Raw genomic sequence first — 15631 nt, 5'->3', positions numbered from 1 at the left:
AAAATTGGAGGAAAACCGAACGAAAAAATGGAATAAGAGGAAAAGAGGGAGTGACAAGGACAGAGAAAGGCAAAGAAAGAAAGACACCATCATGTTCCACCCCTCCTCCCCTCCGTCTCTCCAGCTCACATGCCGCATGTGTGCAGGGGTCATGATAGCGGCACAAAATAATGACTGTGTGTTTAAGCACACAGGAACATGTGAGTGAGGGACTGAAAAAAATAAATGGAGAAATATATTTTATTTTATTTTCATGGTATCACTTTAGAATAGGGAACACATATTCACAATTAACTACGACTTTTCCCTCAATAAACTCCTAATTTGCTGCTTATTAATAAGGTGTGTTTGTGTGTGTGTGTGTGTGTGTGTGTGTGTGTGTGTGTGTGTGTGTGTGTGTGTGTGTGTGTGAGTGTGTGTATGTGTATATATATAGAGAGAGAGAGAGAGAGAGAGAGAGATAAAAAAAACAAAAAAACAAAGAATTATTACTTAAAAATAAAAATGAAGAAAAAATTACTTATTGTAATTTATTTTTTTATTTCAACCAATATTTCTCATTTTCCTATAGTTTAAAACTAAAGCTGAAATAAAAGTCAAGAAAACTATATAGATATATTTTTTAAAATAAAAAAAATAAAAATGACAAAACACAACAAAATTACAAATATATATATATATATATATATATATATATATATATATATATATATATATATATATATATATATATATATATATATATACATATACATAAGATCAAATAAAATCTAAATATGTATAATTTTATTGCCATATATTTTGCAATAGTACAGCAACTGTGGCATAGTCATTAGGTGTGATCTGTCCTGCACCCACTACTAAAAAATATCAAAAATTATATCTGGTGTCTCAATAATTTTTGGTTTGACTGTATATAAATAGAACTGCTCAAACTCTTCAAATGCAAATTATTTTAATTAGTTACCTTCATCTGTAATTAAAATTATCTGCATTTAAGCATGACTTGCGCAGCCTTTTTTTTGTTCTTTATCATAATACTCTCAATATAAACATTACCTACAAAAGCATCTATTATGTTTGTGATTAATCTGTATTAAAATATAGAACTTCTGTGAGGTGCAGAAAATGACAGCCGCACTTTATTTCCAGATCCATGATTAGAAGAGGAAAAACGAGCCAATCCTGCATAAATTATCTGGCATTATTATGTGGGTGAGCAGCGTTTTGGCTTCAGTTATCTAGGTCATCCCACGACGGCTTAGTGAGTTTTCATACCACCACGGCTATGTTTAGGTAAACCACACACATGCAGAATTTTGCAAAAGCATAAAATAATTCAGTACAGATCAAAAATGAGCTGCTGATTTATACCATATTGACACCGTAATTGCATCAAATGAACATATAGCACAAACAAAGACAGATTTTGGGATTTGGGCACAGTGGCAGAGAAGCCGGCCCCTGAGGTTCAGGCCCACAGCGCCACTACTGATGATATTGCTTGGTTCTGTGCCTGCTGAGTTTGACCTCTGTCTGCTGTCACAATGTCATACGCTATCTGCCCTATACTGCCTGCTATTGCTCTCCTTCTCACCATCTCTCTTTTTCTCTCTCTGTCCTTCCCTTGGCAGCAGATGCACCGCATGCATGCCAAGACTAGGGGCAGGCACCATGATGGACAGATGGAAAGGGGACGTTCAACAAGTGTAAAGTGCAGAGGAAGTTAGCTGGAGCAGCGCTGCAGAGAGAGAGAGAGATCTGGAGGTGGAAGAGTGTGTACCTGTACCTGCAGATGGCTGGCAGGCCCAAAGGGCCCTACTGTCATTACGCTCTCTCGGCATGGAAGAAAAACAGTTTTATCCAGAGCCCTGAAACTAAGGCAGCTGCTCTCTGTGCCATGGGAATCTAGCCAGCCTCGCCACAGACCCAAAGCTGCATCGCTTGCCGAGGAGGACAGTGATGCAAAATTAACATCCAACCTTGTTTACCTCAATCAAGACTCACAAATTTATTCAAAACTTGTAAAATTGCAAAAATAATAAAAGAAGATAATAAAAATATACAAATAAAAAGCAGATTAAAGAAAAAAGTAGAACAAAATTGTGATAGCACAATGTTAGTATGAATTAATAATATGTATAAATGTTAATATATTTATATTTGTGCATTTGACAGATGCTTTTATCCAAAGCAACTTACACTGCATTCATTTTTATTAGTTCATGCATTCCCTGGGAATCAAACCCATGACCTGGGTGTTGCAAGCACCATTTCTCTACTTTTCTTGTTTTAAGCATAAATCTCAATAAATGGTGTAAGGAAAAAATGTGAAGGCAGCTTGAAAAACAATAAACTACATTTAATTCAAGACATGTTTTTAAAAGGATGTATCATATGTTGCCTGCAATCTATCTCCTTTTAAAGATGTTTAGATATTTTTTTTCTGGAAAACAAGACAGAAAAAAAAAAACATTCAATACATTGCATAAGTGCCTTTGTCTTACTCTCCAATAAAAGCATCAAAACATCCTTAAAGAAAGATACAGTATTTACTTTCAAGCAAAATTAAAGAAGAAACAAATGTTTATGCATTTATTATAAGCACAAGCCTCACTAAATTACATGTTATTTATTTATTTTATTATAATCAGTGTATAGTAGCTGTCGAAGCTGTATCATGGAAGTTATTTCTGTGGTTAGTTAAGGACACCAATCATGTACCCAAACAAAATGTCAATACAAATGTTGTACATATAAGATGTGAATTATTTATATTGTTGTGCATACAATACTGACGAACTGCCGCAGACAAAGAAATGCCAATATTTCCCTGCATACCTGTAAACTTCGAGATGACATTACAATTTTATTCTGATAAAAATGACCACATGTGAATCAGAAATATAAGAAGAGAAGATTATGAATGAGATGCTACTTAAAGTAGGTGGTAAAGTTGGCAAACGGTTGATATATATATATATATATACTCTGTGTCTCTGATTATAAACACACAGCTGAGAAGCAGCAGCATTTTCCACACCGCCTTTGAATTACTCTCAAACAATTAGAGCAAAAGCAAACCGGCTAACAGACTCCTAAAACCGACCGCTTCAACTTAAATCAAATCTCAAAGCATACAAAAGTCCATTACAGGAAATTAGAAAGAGCGAACATCTAGGAGAGGGCATCATTCACTTTTATCGAGTCAGAGCACTTGCCTTTGGTGCATTGTGTACCTGTCAATGAACTGCAATTCAGAGAGGACTGCTGTCCTGACAAATTGCTGCGTGTTAACGCGCTTTCTCCCTCAGTCAGCCAGGGCCCTGAGGCATGCTGGGATGCATGGACAGACTCGATCTCGCCCTCGGGAACAATGCAAAGAAAATGTCACAGGCCTGGTTGGAGTTTAATGCATTACAGAGCCTGTATAGATGTAATCGAATATAATTCAGATCAGTGTTAGAGCTGTGGGGGGCTTTGTTAGCTATGTGCTTTTATGGGCTGATTAAATTTAGAATTTGCATTCATTTATTACATTAGAAAGAGGAAAGAAAAGCAATCATTTCAATTCCACCCCCTCCAAAAATCTATTTTCCGCATGCCGACAAAGTAAAGACAGACATTATCTTGCGCCCAAATGGTTCATAGGCAAAATAAACACAGATAGAGGAAGCTTCAGCATGCTGTCAGCACTTTCCCTCTGAAAAAGGAGGAAAAATGAGAGAAAAGAACAAAGCACGTGCGCTACACAATCAGCCATGTGTGAAGTACGCAAGCACACCTCTCTAATTCACCGTTCAGTCTGGCAGCATGGGCAGCGCCAGTGATTTCTCTGAGCTGCCGCTCGGGCTTCCTTGTTATCTGCAGTTTGAATGCAAACAAAGCCGGCAAGCTCCGCCACCCCCCTCTATTCCCCCCAGGCTTTCCTCGGCAGATAAATGGGGACGGGTACATCCTTAGGCCTAGATCACGTCCACAGACCTCACCCTGACAAATCCTTCACAGGGAGCTGGACCCGCAACCTCCATATGCACCTCGAAAGATAATTTGTGCGGCAAGCGAATCAATAATGCAACAGTAAATTCATTTAAACACACATTACTGATCCCGTTTAATTAATGGCGCCTCAACTGCAATTTGTCAGTGTCGCACACAGTCATCCCTTTGATATTTATACCAATGTTCAGTTTTTTTCTCTGCAGGACGACCCTGACTAATGCTAATCCTTAGCATGAGCTCCCACATCCCAGAATTAGATAGCGCAGCCTGAAAAAGACAGCATGTTTCTGTGTAGCCAAAGCAGTGGAAAATAATTTACAATGTAAATCACATTAAAAATCATAAAAGGAAGAGAAATATATATATATATATAAAAAAGGTAAATGGTGAATATCTAATTAATGCAAACACATACGAGCCACCCGATCAAATGCTTCAGAGATTTTAAAAACAGCAGTTGGTTGCACCGCATGCTTTAAAACAGCACAACCCTGCGAATGGCTCTTTACTGTATGTATCTATAGCCTTAAAGGAACAGTTCATCCAAAAATGAAAATTCTGTCATCATCTATTCATCTTCATATTATGGAAGTCTATTTCCAGCACATAAGAAAACAGAAAAAACAAAAAAAAACGCTTTGGTTATTAACACATAAAAAGTCATAATCATGAAATTAAAAAAATCTAAATGATTACATGAAAAGTCACATTTCTGTCATTAATATCTAAATTTCAACTTTTTATGTTGATTTTGACTTTATCTGATGAAGACAACTTAGTATGTCTCAACTTACCACATATTTAACTTAGTATCTCATAATTACAACTTTTACTTTGTGTCTCATAAATCGGAACTATGACACTCCAAGTGATAAATTATGAGATAAAGTCAAAATTGACATAAAAAGTCAAAATTGACATAAAAAGTCATAATAATTACAAAAATTCTACTTTTCATGTCATTACTTTTTATCTCATAGTTATGACTCAGTACGTCATCATTGCATAAAAAGTTGCATAAAAAGTTATAATTATGAGATATAAGTCATAATATGAGATAAAAAGTAAAAATTATTCAATTTCAACTTTATGTCTCATAATGTTGACCTAGTATATATAAATTTGACTTTTTATCTCAAATTATGATCTAAAATGCACAGACGAATATAGTTCATTGTACAGATGAACATAGTTAAAAAAAAAAAAAAAGTAAATTTTTTTAGCGATAGCGAAACTATCGCTGCTTTGTTCTTCTTAGAACAGAGAAAGTGCCAACAATAAGCACAAAAGTAGAACTAACTTGACTATGCTCAAAAAGTATAGTATGTCACTTATAGTACTTATAGTATGTCAATCACTATTGGTAATACTGAACAAATGATATGTTGTGCCAGAGTTATTTTTAGCGAGGCAGAAATGTGACACTAAGAAAAACACCCGAAGCTATACTCTCACATGTGCTGTTCCATCAGTTCTGTGGCTACAAAGCTTGCAAGAGGGTTCGAACAGCCTTAAGTATGCTATCATGGCGTCTCTTGTGTGGGGCTTTTTATTTGCTGTCGTCAGGTTAATGAGCCCACCAGCCCACTTGATGTTGAGAGGCCTGCCACAAAGACGCGTTTCATTAGAGGCTGTCTGGCACTGCGCGCAGAGACAAAAAGCACATTCACCCACTCTGAATACCGTCATGCTCCCCATTGCTGCCAGCCTGTAGCGCTGCACCCATGGCATCCATCCCGCAAGCACACGTCCTGGCTCTCGGCCAGTACCACCTCAGCCCTCTTCTGCATGAGAGAGTGCCCGGCGGGGCTTGGCCGAGCAGTAGCTGCAAGGGAACATAGCGGGCACACGGCAGAGCTGGCACTGCGCCAACGGCTGCAGCCCAGCCCGGTTCGCTGCGGCGACAGCTTAAGCTGCACGTGCATTAACTCCCCCTTCAGTGCCAGAGAGAGGGTTCGCTATTGTGTTATCAAACACACACTGGGCAGTGTGTGTGTGTGAGAGAGAGAGGGAAGGAATCAAGTGACTATAATCAGTCAGTTACTCAGGTCTGAGAGCCATTATCTCCTGAGAGGGGATCAATAGTGAAAGATAGGAAAGTTGGCCTATCCACTGTACTGCTGCAGCGTTATCAGCCTGCAAGCAGGTGCGCCCCTTCACCAAGCGCCACAGTGGCATGCTGGGAAAATAGTGGATATTCTTAATCTGGCCTGATGGGTTCTGTGGTTGAGATTTTAGATGTAAAAATATGATTATACTGACAAATAAATCAAATTACTATTTTGAAAATCATATAAAAATTGCATTGCATAATAATTGAATCAATTTCTACTTCAACAATATAACTTATTTACCTGTATGTATGTATGTATGTATATATATATATACAGTATGTATATATATATATATATATATATATATATATGTATATATTAGTGCTGTCAAACGATTAAAAGGCATCCAAAATCGCATCCAAAATAAACGTTTTTGTTTACATAATATATGTGTGTGTACTGTATATATTTATTATGTATATATAAATACACACACACATGCATGTATATATTTCAGAAAAATATGCTATGTTTATATATTAAATATAATATAATTTTTATGAATATAAATATATACATGTAAATACATGTAAATATTTTCAAAATATATACTGTATGTGTGTGAATTTATATATACATAATAAATATAAACAGTACACACACATATTATGTAAACAAAAACTTTTATTTTGGATGCGATTCCATTACATTCCATTAATCGCGATTCCATTACATTACACATTTTAGGTAATGAATCAAACTACTTTTTGATTACTTTTAGATTACTTTTGACCTAAGTCATTTATCAAATTTTAAAATCTCAGGATATACTTCAAGTAAATATATTAGGTGAAAAAGGTTAAGATGACAAAAAAGCCTGCATTATATCTAAATTTAAAAAATAATAAGATTTTGTGCATTTTAATGTGTTTGAAAGACAAAAGCTTTCAAAAGCTAAAGTAATACCTACCTACTAATACACACACACACACACACACACACACACACACACACACAAACACACATTCATACATACATAATACATAAACAGAGTATACACACACATAGTATGTGTATATATATATATATATATATATATATGAAAATTTAATGCAATTTTCTATGCAATCTTTTGAAATATTTTAAATAACAGCACAATATATGCTGCAATTTCAAACTTATGGGTCAAATAAAATAGGATTGCCTCTTTTTTTTTGATTGAGAGCCACTGATTATAGTACAGTATGTGCGAAGCAAGAGAAAAATACAGTCATTCAACATGTCAAATCCATCAAACTGCCTCATCAAACCATCAACCAGCTTCAGAAACTGAATCTTCTAAAAATACAGACAAGCCGTACTTAAGAACTGCACATAAAATAATATACTTCATATATCTACTGGTATCTTTCAAAATATGGGCCTGGAAGAGCTTCTGCACCTTACCCTCTTCCGCAATTTATAGAACGTGGGCCGAAACAGCTGAGCTGACTGCAGTGATGTCACTTGCACTGATGGAATGCTTTGTTCCTCTGCGTGTGCGCATGCCACCTGGGTCTGAGCAAGAGCTGCGAGATGCACGCTGCGTGTGCTGCAAGATGGCTGATGCTCCGTTCAATTACACCAGCCACCGAAGGCTCATGCAACGAATCCACACGCTGTTTAAAAATACAGGCACGTCTTATTGTTTATCTGCTGTCAAGTGTTAGCCACAGTGGATGTTCGATTATTTTAAATCTGACTTAAAAATGAGCTTTATGTATATGAAATTGCAATTCAATTCCAAAGCGCTTCCATTCCAACCCTCAGCGAGTTGGTGTGTGTATCTGTTGGTAAATGCAGTAGGAACAGCAGTAAAGGTAGCTGAAGCATTAATGGGGAATTATACTCATATATTTTTAGTAAGCCTTTGGGCACTTCCAGTGTCCCTAAAAGAACATGGTTGCTAGGCAACCATTATTGTTGCCATGGAGATTCACGTGTTGGCAGCTGCTGCAATCAGCATTAACTCAAGGCACATATTCTCATTCCAGCAGTCAGGCGATAGCAGGCAACTAGGACAGCAAGTCACTAGGATAGTAATCGCATGGAAACATATGTTCGCCCATCATTCGCTGCATTAATAGCATCATAAATGGCCAAAATTATCACCATAGTTTGGTGCAAATAACGGCTGGTAGAATCAAATATTCACTTTAATGTCTGATGCCCCCATATTAACTTGGTTTATGGTTTGCACCCTTTTTGGCTATAAAGACAACCTGTGCTTAATGAAAAATGCTGCATATGATGAGAAGAAATAAAAACAAAATGTGCTAAAAATGTGCTTCACATCTAAATCAACCAGTTCTATTGAAGTCAAAAATATTAAATAAAAAGACTAACTCAGCCTGACTACATTAATTACGCCAACAAATATGATTTTATTTATACTACATTAATTACAAAAACTGGAAGCATCTGCTCAGATTTTACAGTGTAAATCACAGCAATTCTCTTTGCATATGTATATTTTATGATTTTAAGAATTAAAAACAATGCATTAATTAGATTTCAATTAAAAACAGACATATAGTTCTCAATCAAATGTCTTGCTTTTACAGAATGTATGCAAAATCCTTTACAACCACATACAGCATAAATCTGTCATCAATTAATTTGAGTTTAGCTTAAGCCTTTAGATCCTTCAGCGGACCCACCAAAGCACATGAAGATTCGGTAGCGCATGTGGGCGGATGTGCAATGCGAAGCCTGAGCTGCAATTGAAATTTCCAGCCCCTTTGGTTCTATCTGTCTATTTGTTTATGCTGACAAATTGACTATTTCCAGTGGAACCGCTTTAGCCAGTTGTACAGCATTTCAAAGGCTGTGGGGGATAAGTGATATTTTCAAAAAATTAAATTGTTTGTTGCAAAGCTGTATGCAAACCTATTGAAACAATTGTGGCATTGGAAGAACTACAGCAATGTAGAACACACACACACACACATACACACACACACACACACACACACAGAAAGCATAATAACTGTTATTTGGGGTGCCGATTTATCTGTCACTTTTCAGGTGACATTACAGAGATGCATTGTAATAAAATGACAGATATTTAGTTGAGAGATATTCCATGCAGCCTTGTATCTTTGATTATAAGCCTACTGTTGTTGCTGGATATCTTGATATTTACAGGTGATGTAGTTTAATGCTAAGGGGGTTAGATGAGATTGCAGATTTCAGTATGATAAGTGCTTAAAATTTTCCTTTCGCAGGAAAAAACGTATGAAAAAGAAACCTTAAACGGATAGTTCACCCAAAAATTCAAATTCTGTCATCATTTACTCACCCTTGTGTAGTTCCAAACGTATAGGGCTTTCTTTCTTCTGCAGAACACAAAAGATGATGCTTGAATATCTTTTAAAGATATTAATAACAACATTAGAACTCTCATTATATGAAAAAACACAGACGCGTCATGACAGAATTCACATTTTCAGGTGTAGGCCTACTATGCCTTTAAGATGATACGGTATATTAACACTTCCATTCCATATTGTTATGTAAATATTACAGCATCATACAGTTTGATGTTTTAGCAGACTTTTTACATAAACATCAGTATTCCTGCAATATTTAATATGTGTACTGTATATGTATACAATATTTAATATGTCTACTGTACATAGTTTTTTTAACATTCTTTTAAAACTTTATTTACTGCACTGCAAAAAAAATTAAGATCATCAAATTAGAAATGCAAAATAACTGTTTTTATTTCCAAGATGATTATAGGATGACACTTACCAGCAAAATGATTGGGTCATGTGACCAAAATCCCAACAATCATAATGCAGTATTATATATATATATATATATATATATATATATATATATAACTTTCTAATAATAATACAGTTCATAATGCACAGTAAACACTAAACTAATATCCTTATCTGAACATGGGCTAATTCTAAAGAGCCTTTCATGCACAAATTTGTTAAGATGCATTAGATATTCAGGAACAGACTTAAAAATCTCCATTTACACAAAACTAATTCTCTGTTATAACAAAAATGAAAATGACTCCCACCCACTTCAGTCCTTGAATATAAACAATGGGTAATTTTTTGCCAGGTGAGTTAAGTGTGGACAGGTGACCAACACAAGTCAGAGCTGGTCACTACTGTACAATTTCTCGCTTTCTTTAATTGTCAGTCAAAAAACTGAAGCTGGCAGGGAAATAAAAGCAGAGGCTGACTGCTAAGAACAGACTCTAATGGCCTTCATTCTCTGTTCTTTCTTTCTGACATTTAACAGCTCAGTGTGAGAGCGGCTAGTAGATCAGATGCCTCAACATGCATGTTTGACCTCAAGAGATGTAGGACAGGAGAAGCCCAAACACAGTCATGTGCTTTCTTGACCCGTCAGGAAAAAAAACAAAGGTGACAATGGTTCATGCATATGAATGGTACACACACATATACTTAGCATGTGAGTGAGTATAAAGCCCAGTGTATCAGGGATACTTTATATAAAACTACAAAGCTTAATCACAATCAGTGTATACAGATTGAGCTTAGTGCACAGTATACAATTTGTGAAGGGCAAAAGCACCTAAAATAAACTTCATCAGAGGCCTGTAGTGCATTCTGATTGGTTCGTACAACCTGACCTGACTCCACTCCTATCCAAGTCCAGTACCTAGAAATCCTCTAAAGCAGCACTCTTTGGGAGTTTTAACAGCTTATTAACAACTAAATTAGGTCACAGTGGGAGAGAAGGGAAAACCTTAGTTATGTTCTTTCACATGGATGAGGACTGTATCCTTTACACAGACAATGTGAAAAACGGAAGACTCCCCTCCCAGTTCAGCTGAGAGCAGAATGAGGAGCACAAATCTAAACAGGGACTTCATAAACATCACTCCATCACTGACCTGCTGCTGTTTGCTCAGCACAGAGAGATATACAGTATACAAACACTGAGGTCTGATAATAAAATCCATATTGTAGATTAGCAAGGTTGAAGGAGTCTGTTGCATAAACACACATATATGCTACTAACTGCATTCTTCTTGAAATAAATCAAAATGATTCCGTTTTGCTTATGATGATTAAGACAATATATTGCATATGACAAACAATGAAACCAAATTTTGCATTAAATTGCAACAAATAGATAATTTATGTTGGGTCTTTTTCTACACATTTCAATTTGAATAAAAGATTTGACTGACCATTAATAGTATGCACTCTGTCCATTATTTGAAATTGAGGAATGCAATTCTAAAGGTCAGATCTCCTCAAAAGCATGCATTTACATGCTCACAAATACTCAGCTCACAAAATCAATTACCTGGCAGGATAGTTTATCTGAAGAGCATTTAAAGATAATATTCCGTGTGCCAGAGTCAACGTACATGTTAAGTGATTTAAAAGAGAAAAAAGACGCATAAAATATAGTGGGTTTTATTTTTTTAATCGCACAGAATGTGACGATGGCTCGGTCGGTAGCTGGAGGAAGCTGAGCCATACCCCTCATCTAACCACAATGCGTTTGATTTGTGACGGAAGCTCAGCAGTTTCGCAGTCTTTATAACGGATTGTTATGCAACGTACTTCTTACGTTTCAGAATAATGCATGCTAAATTTGCACAAATATAAGCAATTGAAATAAAAGCACTCGTTAGTGTCTCGTCTCGTGGTTTCATGTTGTGTGATTTGAACGCAACATGCACCATGCTTTGCATTTTCGTAAACTACAGGTAAAAAAACGCACCTGGTCACATTGATATTTTAATGCACAAACTGCATTGCATAATCGTTCGAACAATTATTTACATGTACTAACGTGTTTAATATAGTGTCAGATAACTTTGAAATGTTGTGACATGCGTGCTTGTGTTAGCCAATTTACAGGTTCAGTACAAAGTTTTATATTACACTTAGCTGCAACGTAACATTAGTTCAATACATTTTTACTCTGATTACACGGTATTTCGTTAAAAATGCCAGCTCTTATGTTAAGTTGACAATTGATTTATTTTTAATGAAACTGGTAAAGATATGAAAAATGAACCCTGCTTTCCAGTCATTTCAACAAAAAATGTTGCATGGTCTGTGCAATAATATTGTAAACACAATGCATCACTGTAAAACATGACGCGACATTAAAAACACAAGCTATCTCTAGCATGACAAGGAAACTAGCATAAACAATAACTAATCCGTCGTGAAGATTTTTAGAATGATTTTGGACCTGTGGAGAAAGTTGTCATTTAACTCTTTCAGGCGTAATTCACATTGTTAAGCTAGTTTCCTTTTTTCTTTTGAAACAACGATAGCACTGAGGAAAAAGAACATACACCAACCAAAACATATTAAGTCGCGTGTTCACGGTTAAAAACGAGTAATCTTTGATTAACATACATTAAATCATGCCATATATGTAAGCTAGTCTGCTGCACATTACTGCATGGAAACGTCTAAAAATTCTGCCTTACTTGAGAGCGAATATTTGAGGTCCTTTCATCCTGGGAAAGATGATCATTGGCTCCGTTGATTTCTAACATATAGGCTATACGTCTTATTCATATAGCCAACAACATCAGAAGTCCTACTGGCCTATAGCACTCGTAGTACAACTTTACCAGATTTTCCCTGAGAAACAGGGCCTTCTGGCCAACCTAGATTAAAAAAATGTTTATCTGTTTTGAAGTGCGGAACAATAGGTGATGCCCTGTGACCCCGCGGAGCCTCGACCTCGCGCAGGGTCATTGTGGTGCACAGGGAAAGGGGGCTTTGGGGCCTGAGACCCAATGCACTGACCCGGAGCTTCGCCATTCATGCCGCCTCACTGCGGTTGCCTGCAGCCTCTATTGTTTCAGTACGAACAATGGCGTTTTCCCAGGGAAAATAAGCTCTTTAAAATTCCCTTTAAAGTTTGCAGCACGACAGTAGCACGAATTGAGTGACTGCTATGAAGGGTCTGATGCAAAAGGAAATTAATTGCATATTAATAAAAAATAATAATAAAATAAAATAAAAATTAATCAGTATGTCTTAGTTTTAGTTGTTTCATTTGAGCAAGTTATTAAATCTTCCTGCCAGTTTGTTCTCCATCGCAGACAGAAACGTTATGATCACAAAAAAGTGTTATAAAAATGAAGACTAACCTCTGTAGCTCCTCCTAAAAGTACATTTCATTACATTAAACCGTCAGCTACTGCACCAAAGGACAAACACAAACGACAGTAAAACGTTACTCTCATTTTGTCTGTTTTATTTTTCTGTTGTTCCTTACGAACATTAGCTTCACGTGTCGATGGATAAAAATACAACCACTGACATGGCAGACAACTACGGTACCTACTTCGATTAATTATTAATGCTGCATCACTTCTCACTGTCTTTTCTTTAAGAACCAAAAGCATTTCTATTAAGAAAAAAAAAGAGATTTAGAGAAATGAGAGAAAATAATCCACAATCCTTCAACGTGTTTTTCTGTAATATTCAAACAGAAATATAGCCTACATTTTATTTTTGTTGTAAATGCTTTTTAATTTAAAAAATACGGTTCTTCGATTTTTCTGATAAGTTCTGATTTAGTTTTCTGTGTGGAATATTAACAACTGCACGTGCGGAAATTATATAATTATCATTTGGGTTTATAGGTTACTGCAGGCGATAGGCTAAAGCACTACAGCCTGATTGGCTGTGAATTTAACCTTCTTAGCATCCTATATTTCTAAAAAAAAAAAAAAAAATGAAACAAATGAGCCTTAAACTATGAGTTACTGTTTCGCAACTGATTCCAGTACGGTGAAATGAAATGTCATTTGTCTTTCCAAATGATTCATAGGAAGCAAGGAATGTACTCTTAACAAATACAGTGAGCCGGAGCAATGATTCCCCCATATAACTTAGACCACAGTGGCGTCGTAACGGACAAACGTACTGAACGTGACAAACTGCGTTCAAAACACTAACGCACAATGTGCACCAGTTTTCTAAAATGTGATTATCGCTCAGCCAACATAGTTTTATTTAATGCACTGACAAATGTAATATCAGTGATGTATACATTAGACACCACGGGTCGGCTCTTCAATGATACAAAAGCTTGATGTTTTTGTTGAGAGGTCTATTGCAATTTCAAATTTGCAACTGTGTATGTGTGTGTGCGTGCGAGGGGGAGAGCAAGAGAGAGGGAGAGATTTAACTCATTATAATGCATAGCGACCTGCCCTCTTTTGAAAAAAAAAAAAAAAAAAAAAAAGAAAAACGCAGCCATGCTTTGCAGGGGCTCCAGCCCCTGACTCACTGCAAGATAGGGCAAGTCGCTTAGCGGAGGCATCCAACTACACATCGACAGAGAAACCCGGGAATACAATGAAGTTTCTTTAAATCGCGAAAAGCGCATTATAATACGAAGACAGCCTCGTGAAAATGGATGGATATGAATGCAAGGAAAACCAACGACCGCCTGCTGAGGAAGTGGACGAGCGAACGCGTAAGTGTGGAATATTGTGGGATACATATATGGGAATACGTATATACGACATAAAACAACAAATGCAAAAACAAAACGCTTAAATGGGAACGCGTCTAGTATTAGACAAAACGTAATTGTTAGCGATTGCTCGCGATCGGCATCATCGGTAGCCTACCTAACGGGGGTGAAGCTTTTCCCACGTTGCACTTGCTATTGTTTTTACAGTGCATGGAAAAAAATGCATGCAAAATCAAAGCACACCAATGCTTCAAACGGCTTACCAACCGTTTATCTCAAACGCGAACTGGTTTTCACGCAAAAAGCACGAGGGCTCGATACGTATTGGTTTCGCTTTGTTTGTACCCGCTTGATTCCCACAGACAATAGATTAATGGACGCTGGGTCAACTAGGTCATATTTTACTGCTCATTATGAGAGCACAAACACTGATAAATCAGAAGCGCTTGGGTTAAATACCAGAAACGAGGAACCGGTACGAATTATAATGCAACGCAAAGACATTTTTGGTCAAAAATGGCGTTTCCCTTTGTTTCTCGATTCTATTCATACGACCATCATTCGCAAAAATATGCTTTTAACTGTGAGCTGCTAATGATAAAAGAAAGCTGCGTGACTTGGAGCATAAAAACACGAATAGGTTTTAACGCCGTAGACCCATGTAGGCTACCAAAGGTGTTTTGACGGCTGTAGGGCTCTCTTGGTATGGATGGCGACGGTGTATTTGAATTGTCAGTGTTTTTCAATTTTCAGTTAAATATTGAATGTTTTTTGATTCCACGATTGCCTAACGTAAACCACTGGCATACAGTATCCATACTAATTAAAAACAGCATGCAGTAGTAGGTTTTTGTTGAGAGGTCTGTTGACACTGATGTAAACAGAACGTCTCATAGATGCGGATTACTGCGCAAACAAACTCGACTTTCAGATTTTTTCCCAGGCTGTTTGTTGCACCAGGTTTAAGAAGTATGATCTGAGAAATTCTCTGTAACACTCACTAATGACAGTTTTTTTAATGTATGCATACGCTACACTGATTGGATATGGTGCAGCAAACTGTACCTTCG

The 15631-nt window shown here is 36.6% G+C and overlaps 1 protein-coding gene across 6 annotated transcripts in view; it reads right to left on the bottom strand.

Annotated features, from left to right (window-relative positions):
- pdha1b (pyruvate dehydrogenase E1 subunit alpha 1b) overlaps positions 1-12898 on the bottom strand; it is an 83793-nt gene extending 70895 nt beyond the window's left edge. For 2 of the 6 annotated variants that reach the window (XM_058765185.1, XM_058765181.1), the window contains exons 1-2: positions 12553-12895; positions 9397-9433 (exon numbers count right to left, since the gene is read on the bottom strand). Coding sequence is in view for 2 of the 6 variants with exons in the window: in XM_058765181.1 (XP_058621164.1) it covers positions 9397-9433; positions 12553-12599 (84 nt within the window). In the remaining 4 variants the exon portion in view is untranslated. Of the gene's footprint in view, positions 1-9396; positions 9465-12552 lie in introns of those variants that run through there. The other 4 variants (XM_058765183.1, XM_058765186.1, XM_058765179.1 and 1 more) reach the window with 3 other exon arrangements.
- Between the last annotated feature and the right edge of the window lie 2733 nt (positions 12899-15631).

The sequence above is a fragment of the Onychostoma macrolepis genome, chromosome 24 (genome assembly GCF_012432095.1).
Source record: "Onychostoma macrolepis isolate SWU-2019 chromosome 24, ASM1243209v1, whole genome shotgun sequence".
Lineage (NCBI taxonomy): Eukaryota > Metazoa > Chordata > Actinopteri > Cypriniformes > Cyprinidae > Onychostoma > Onychostoma macrolepis.
The sequence above is the reverse complement of the archived record's forward strand: the minus strand, read 5'-3'. Positions and strand labels throughout refer to the sequence as shown.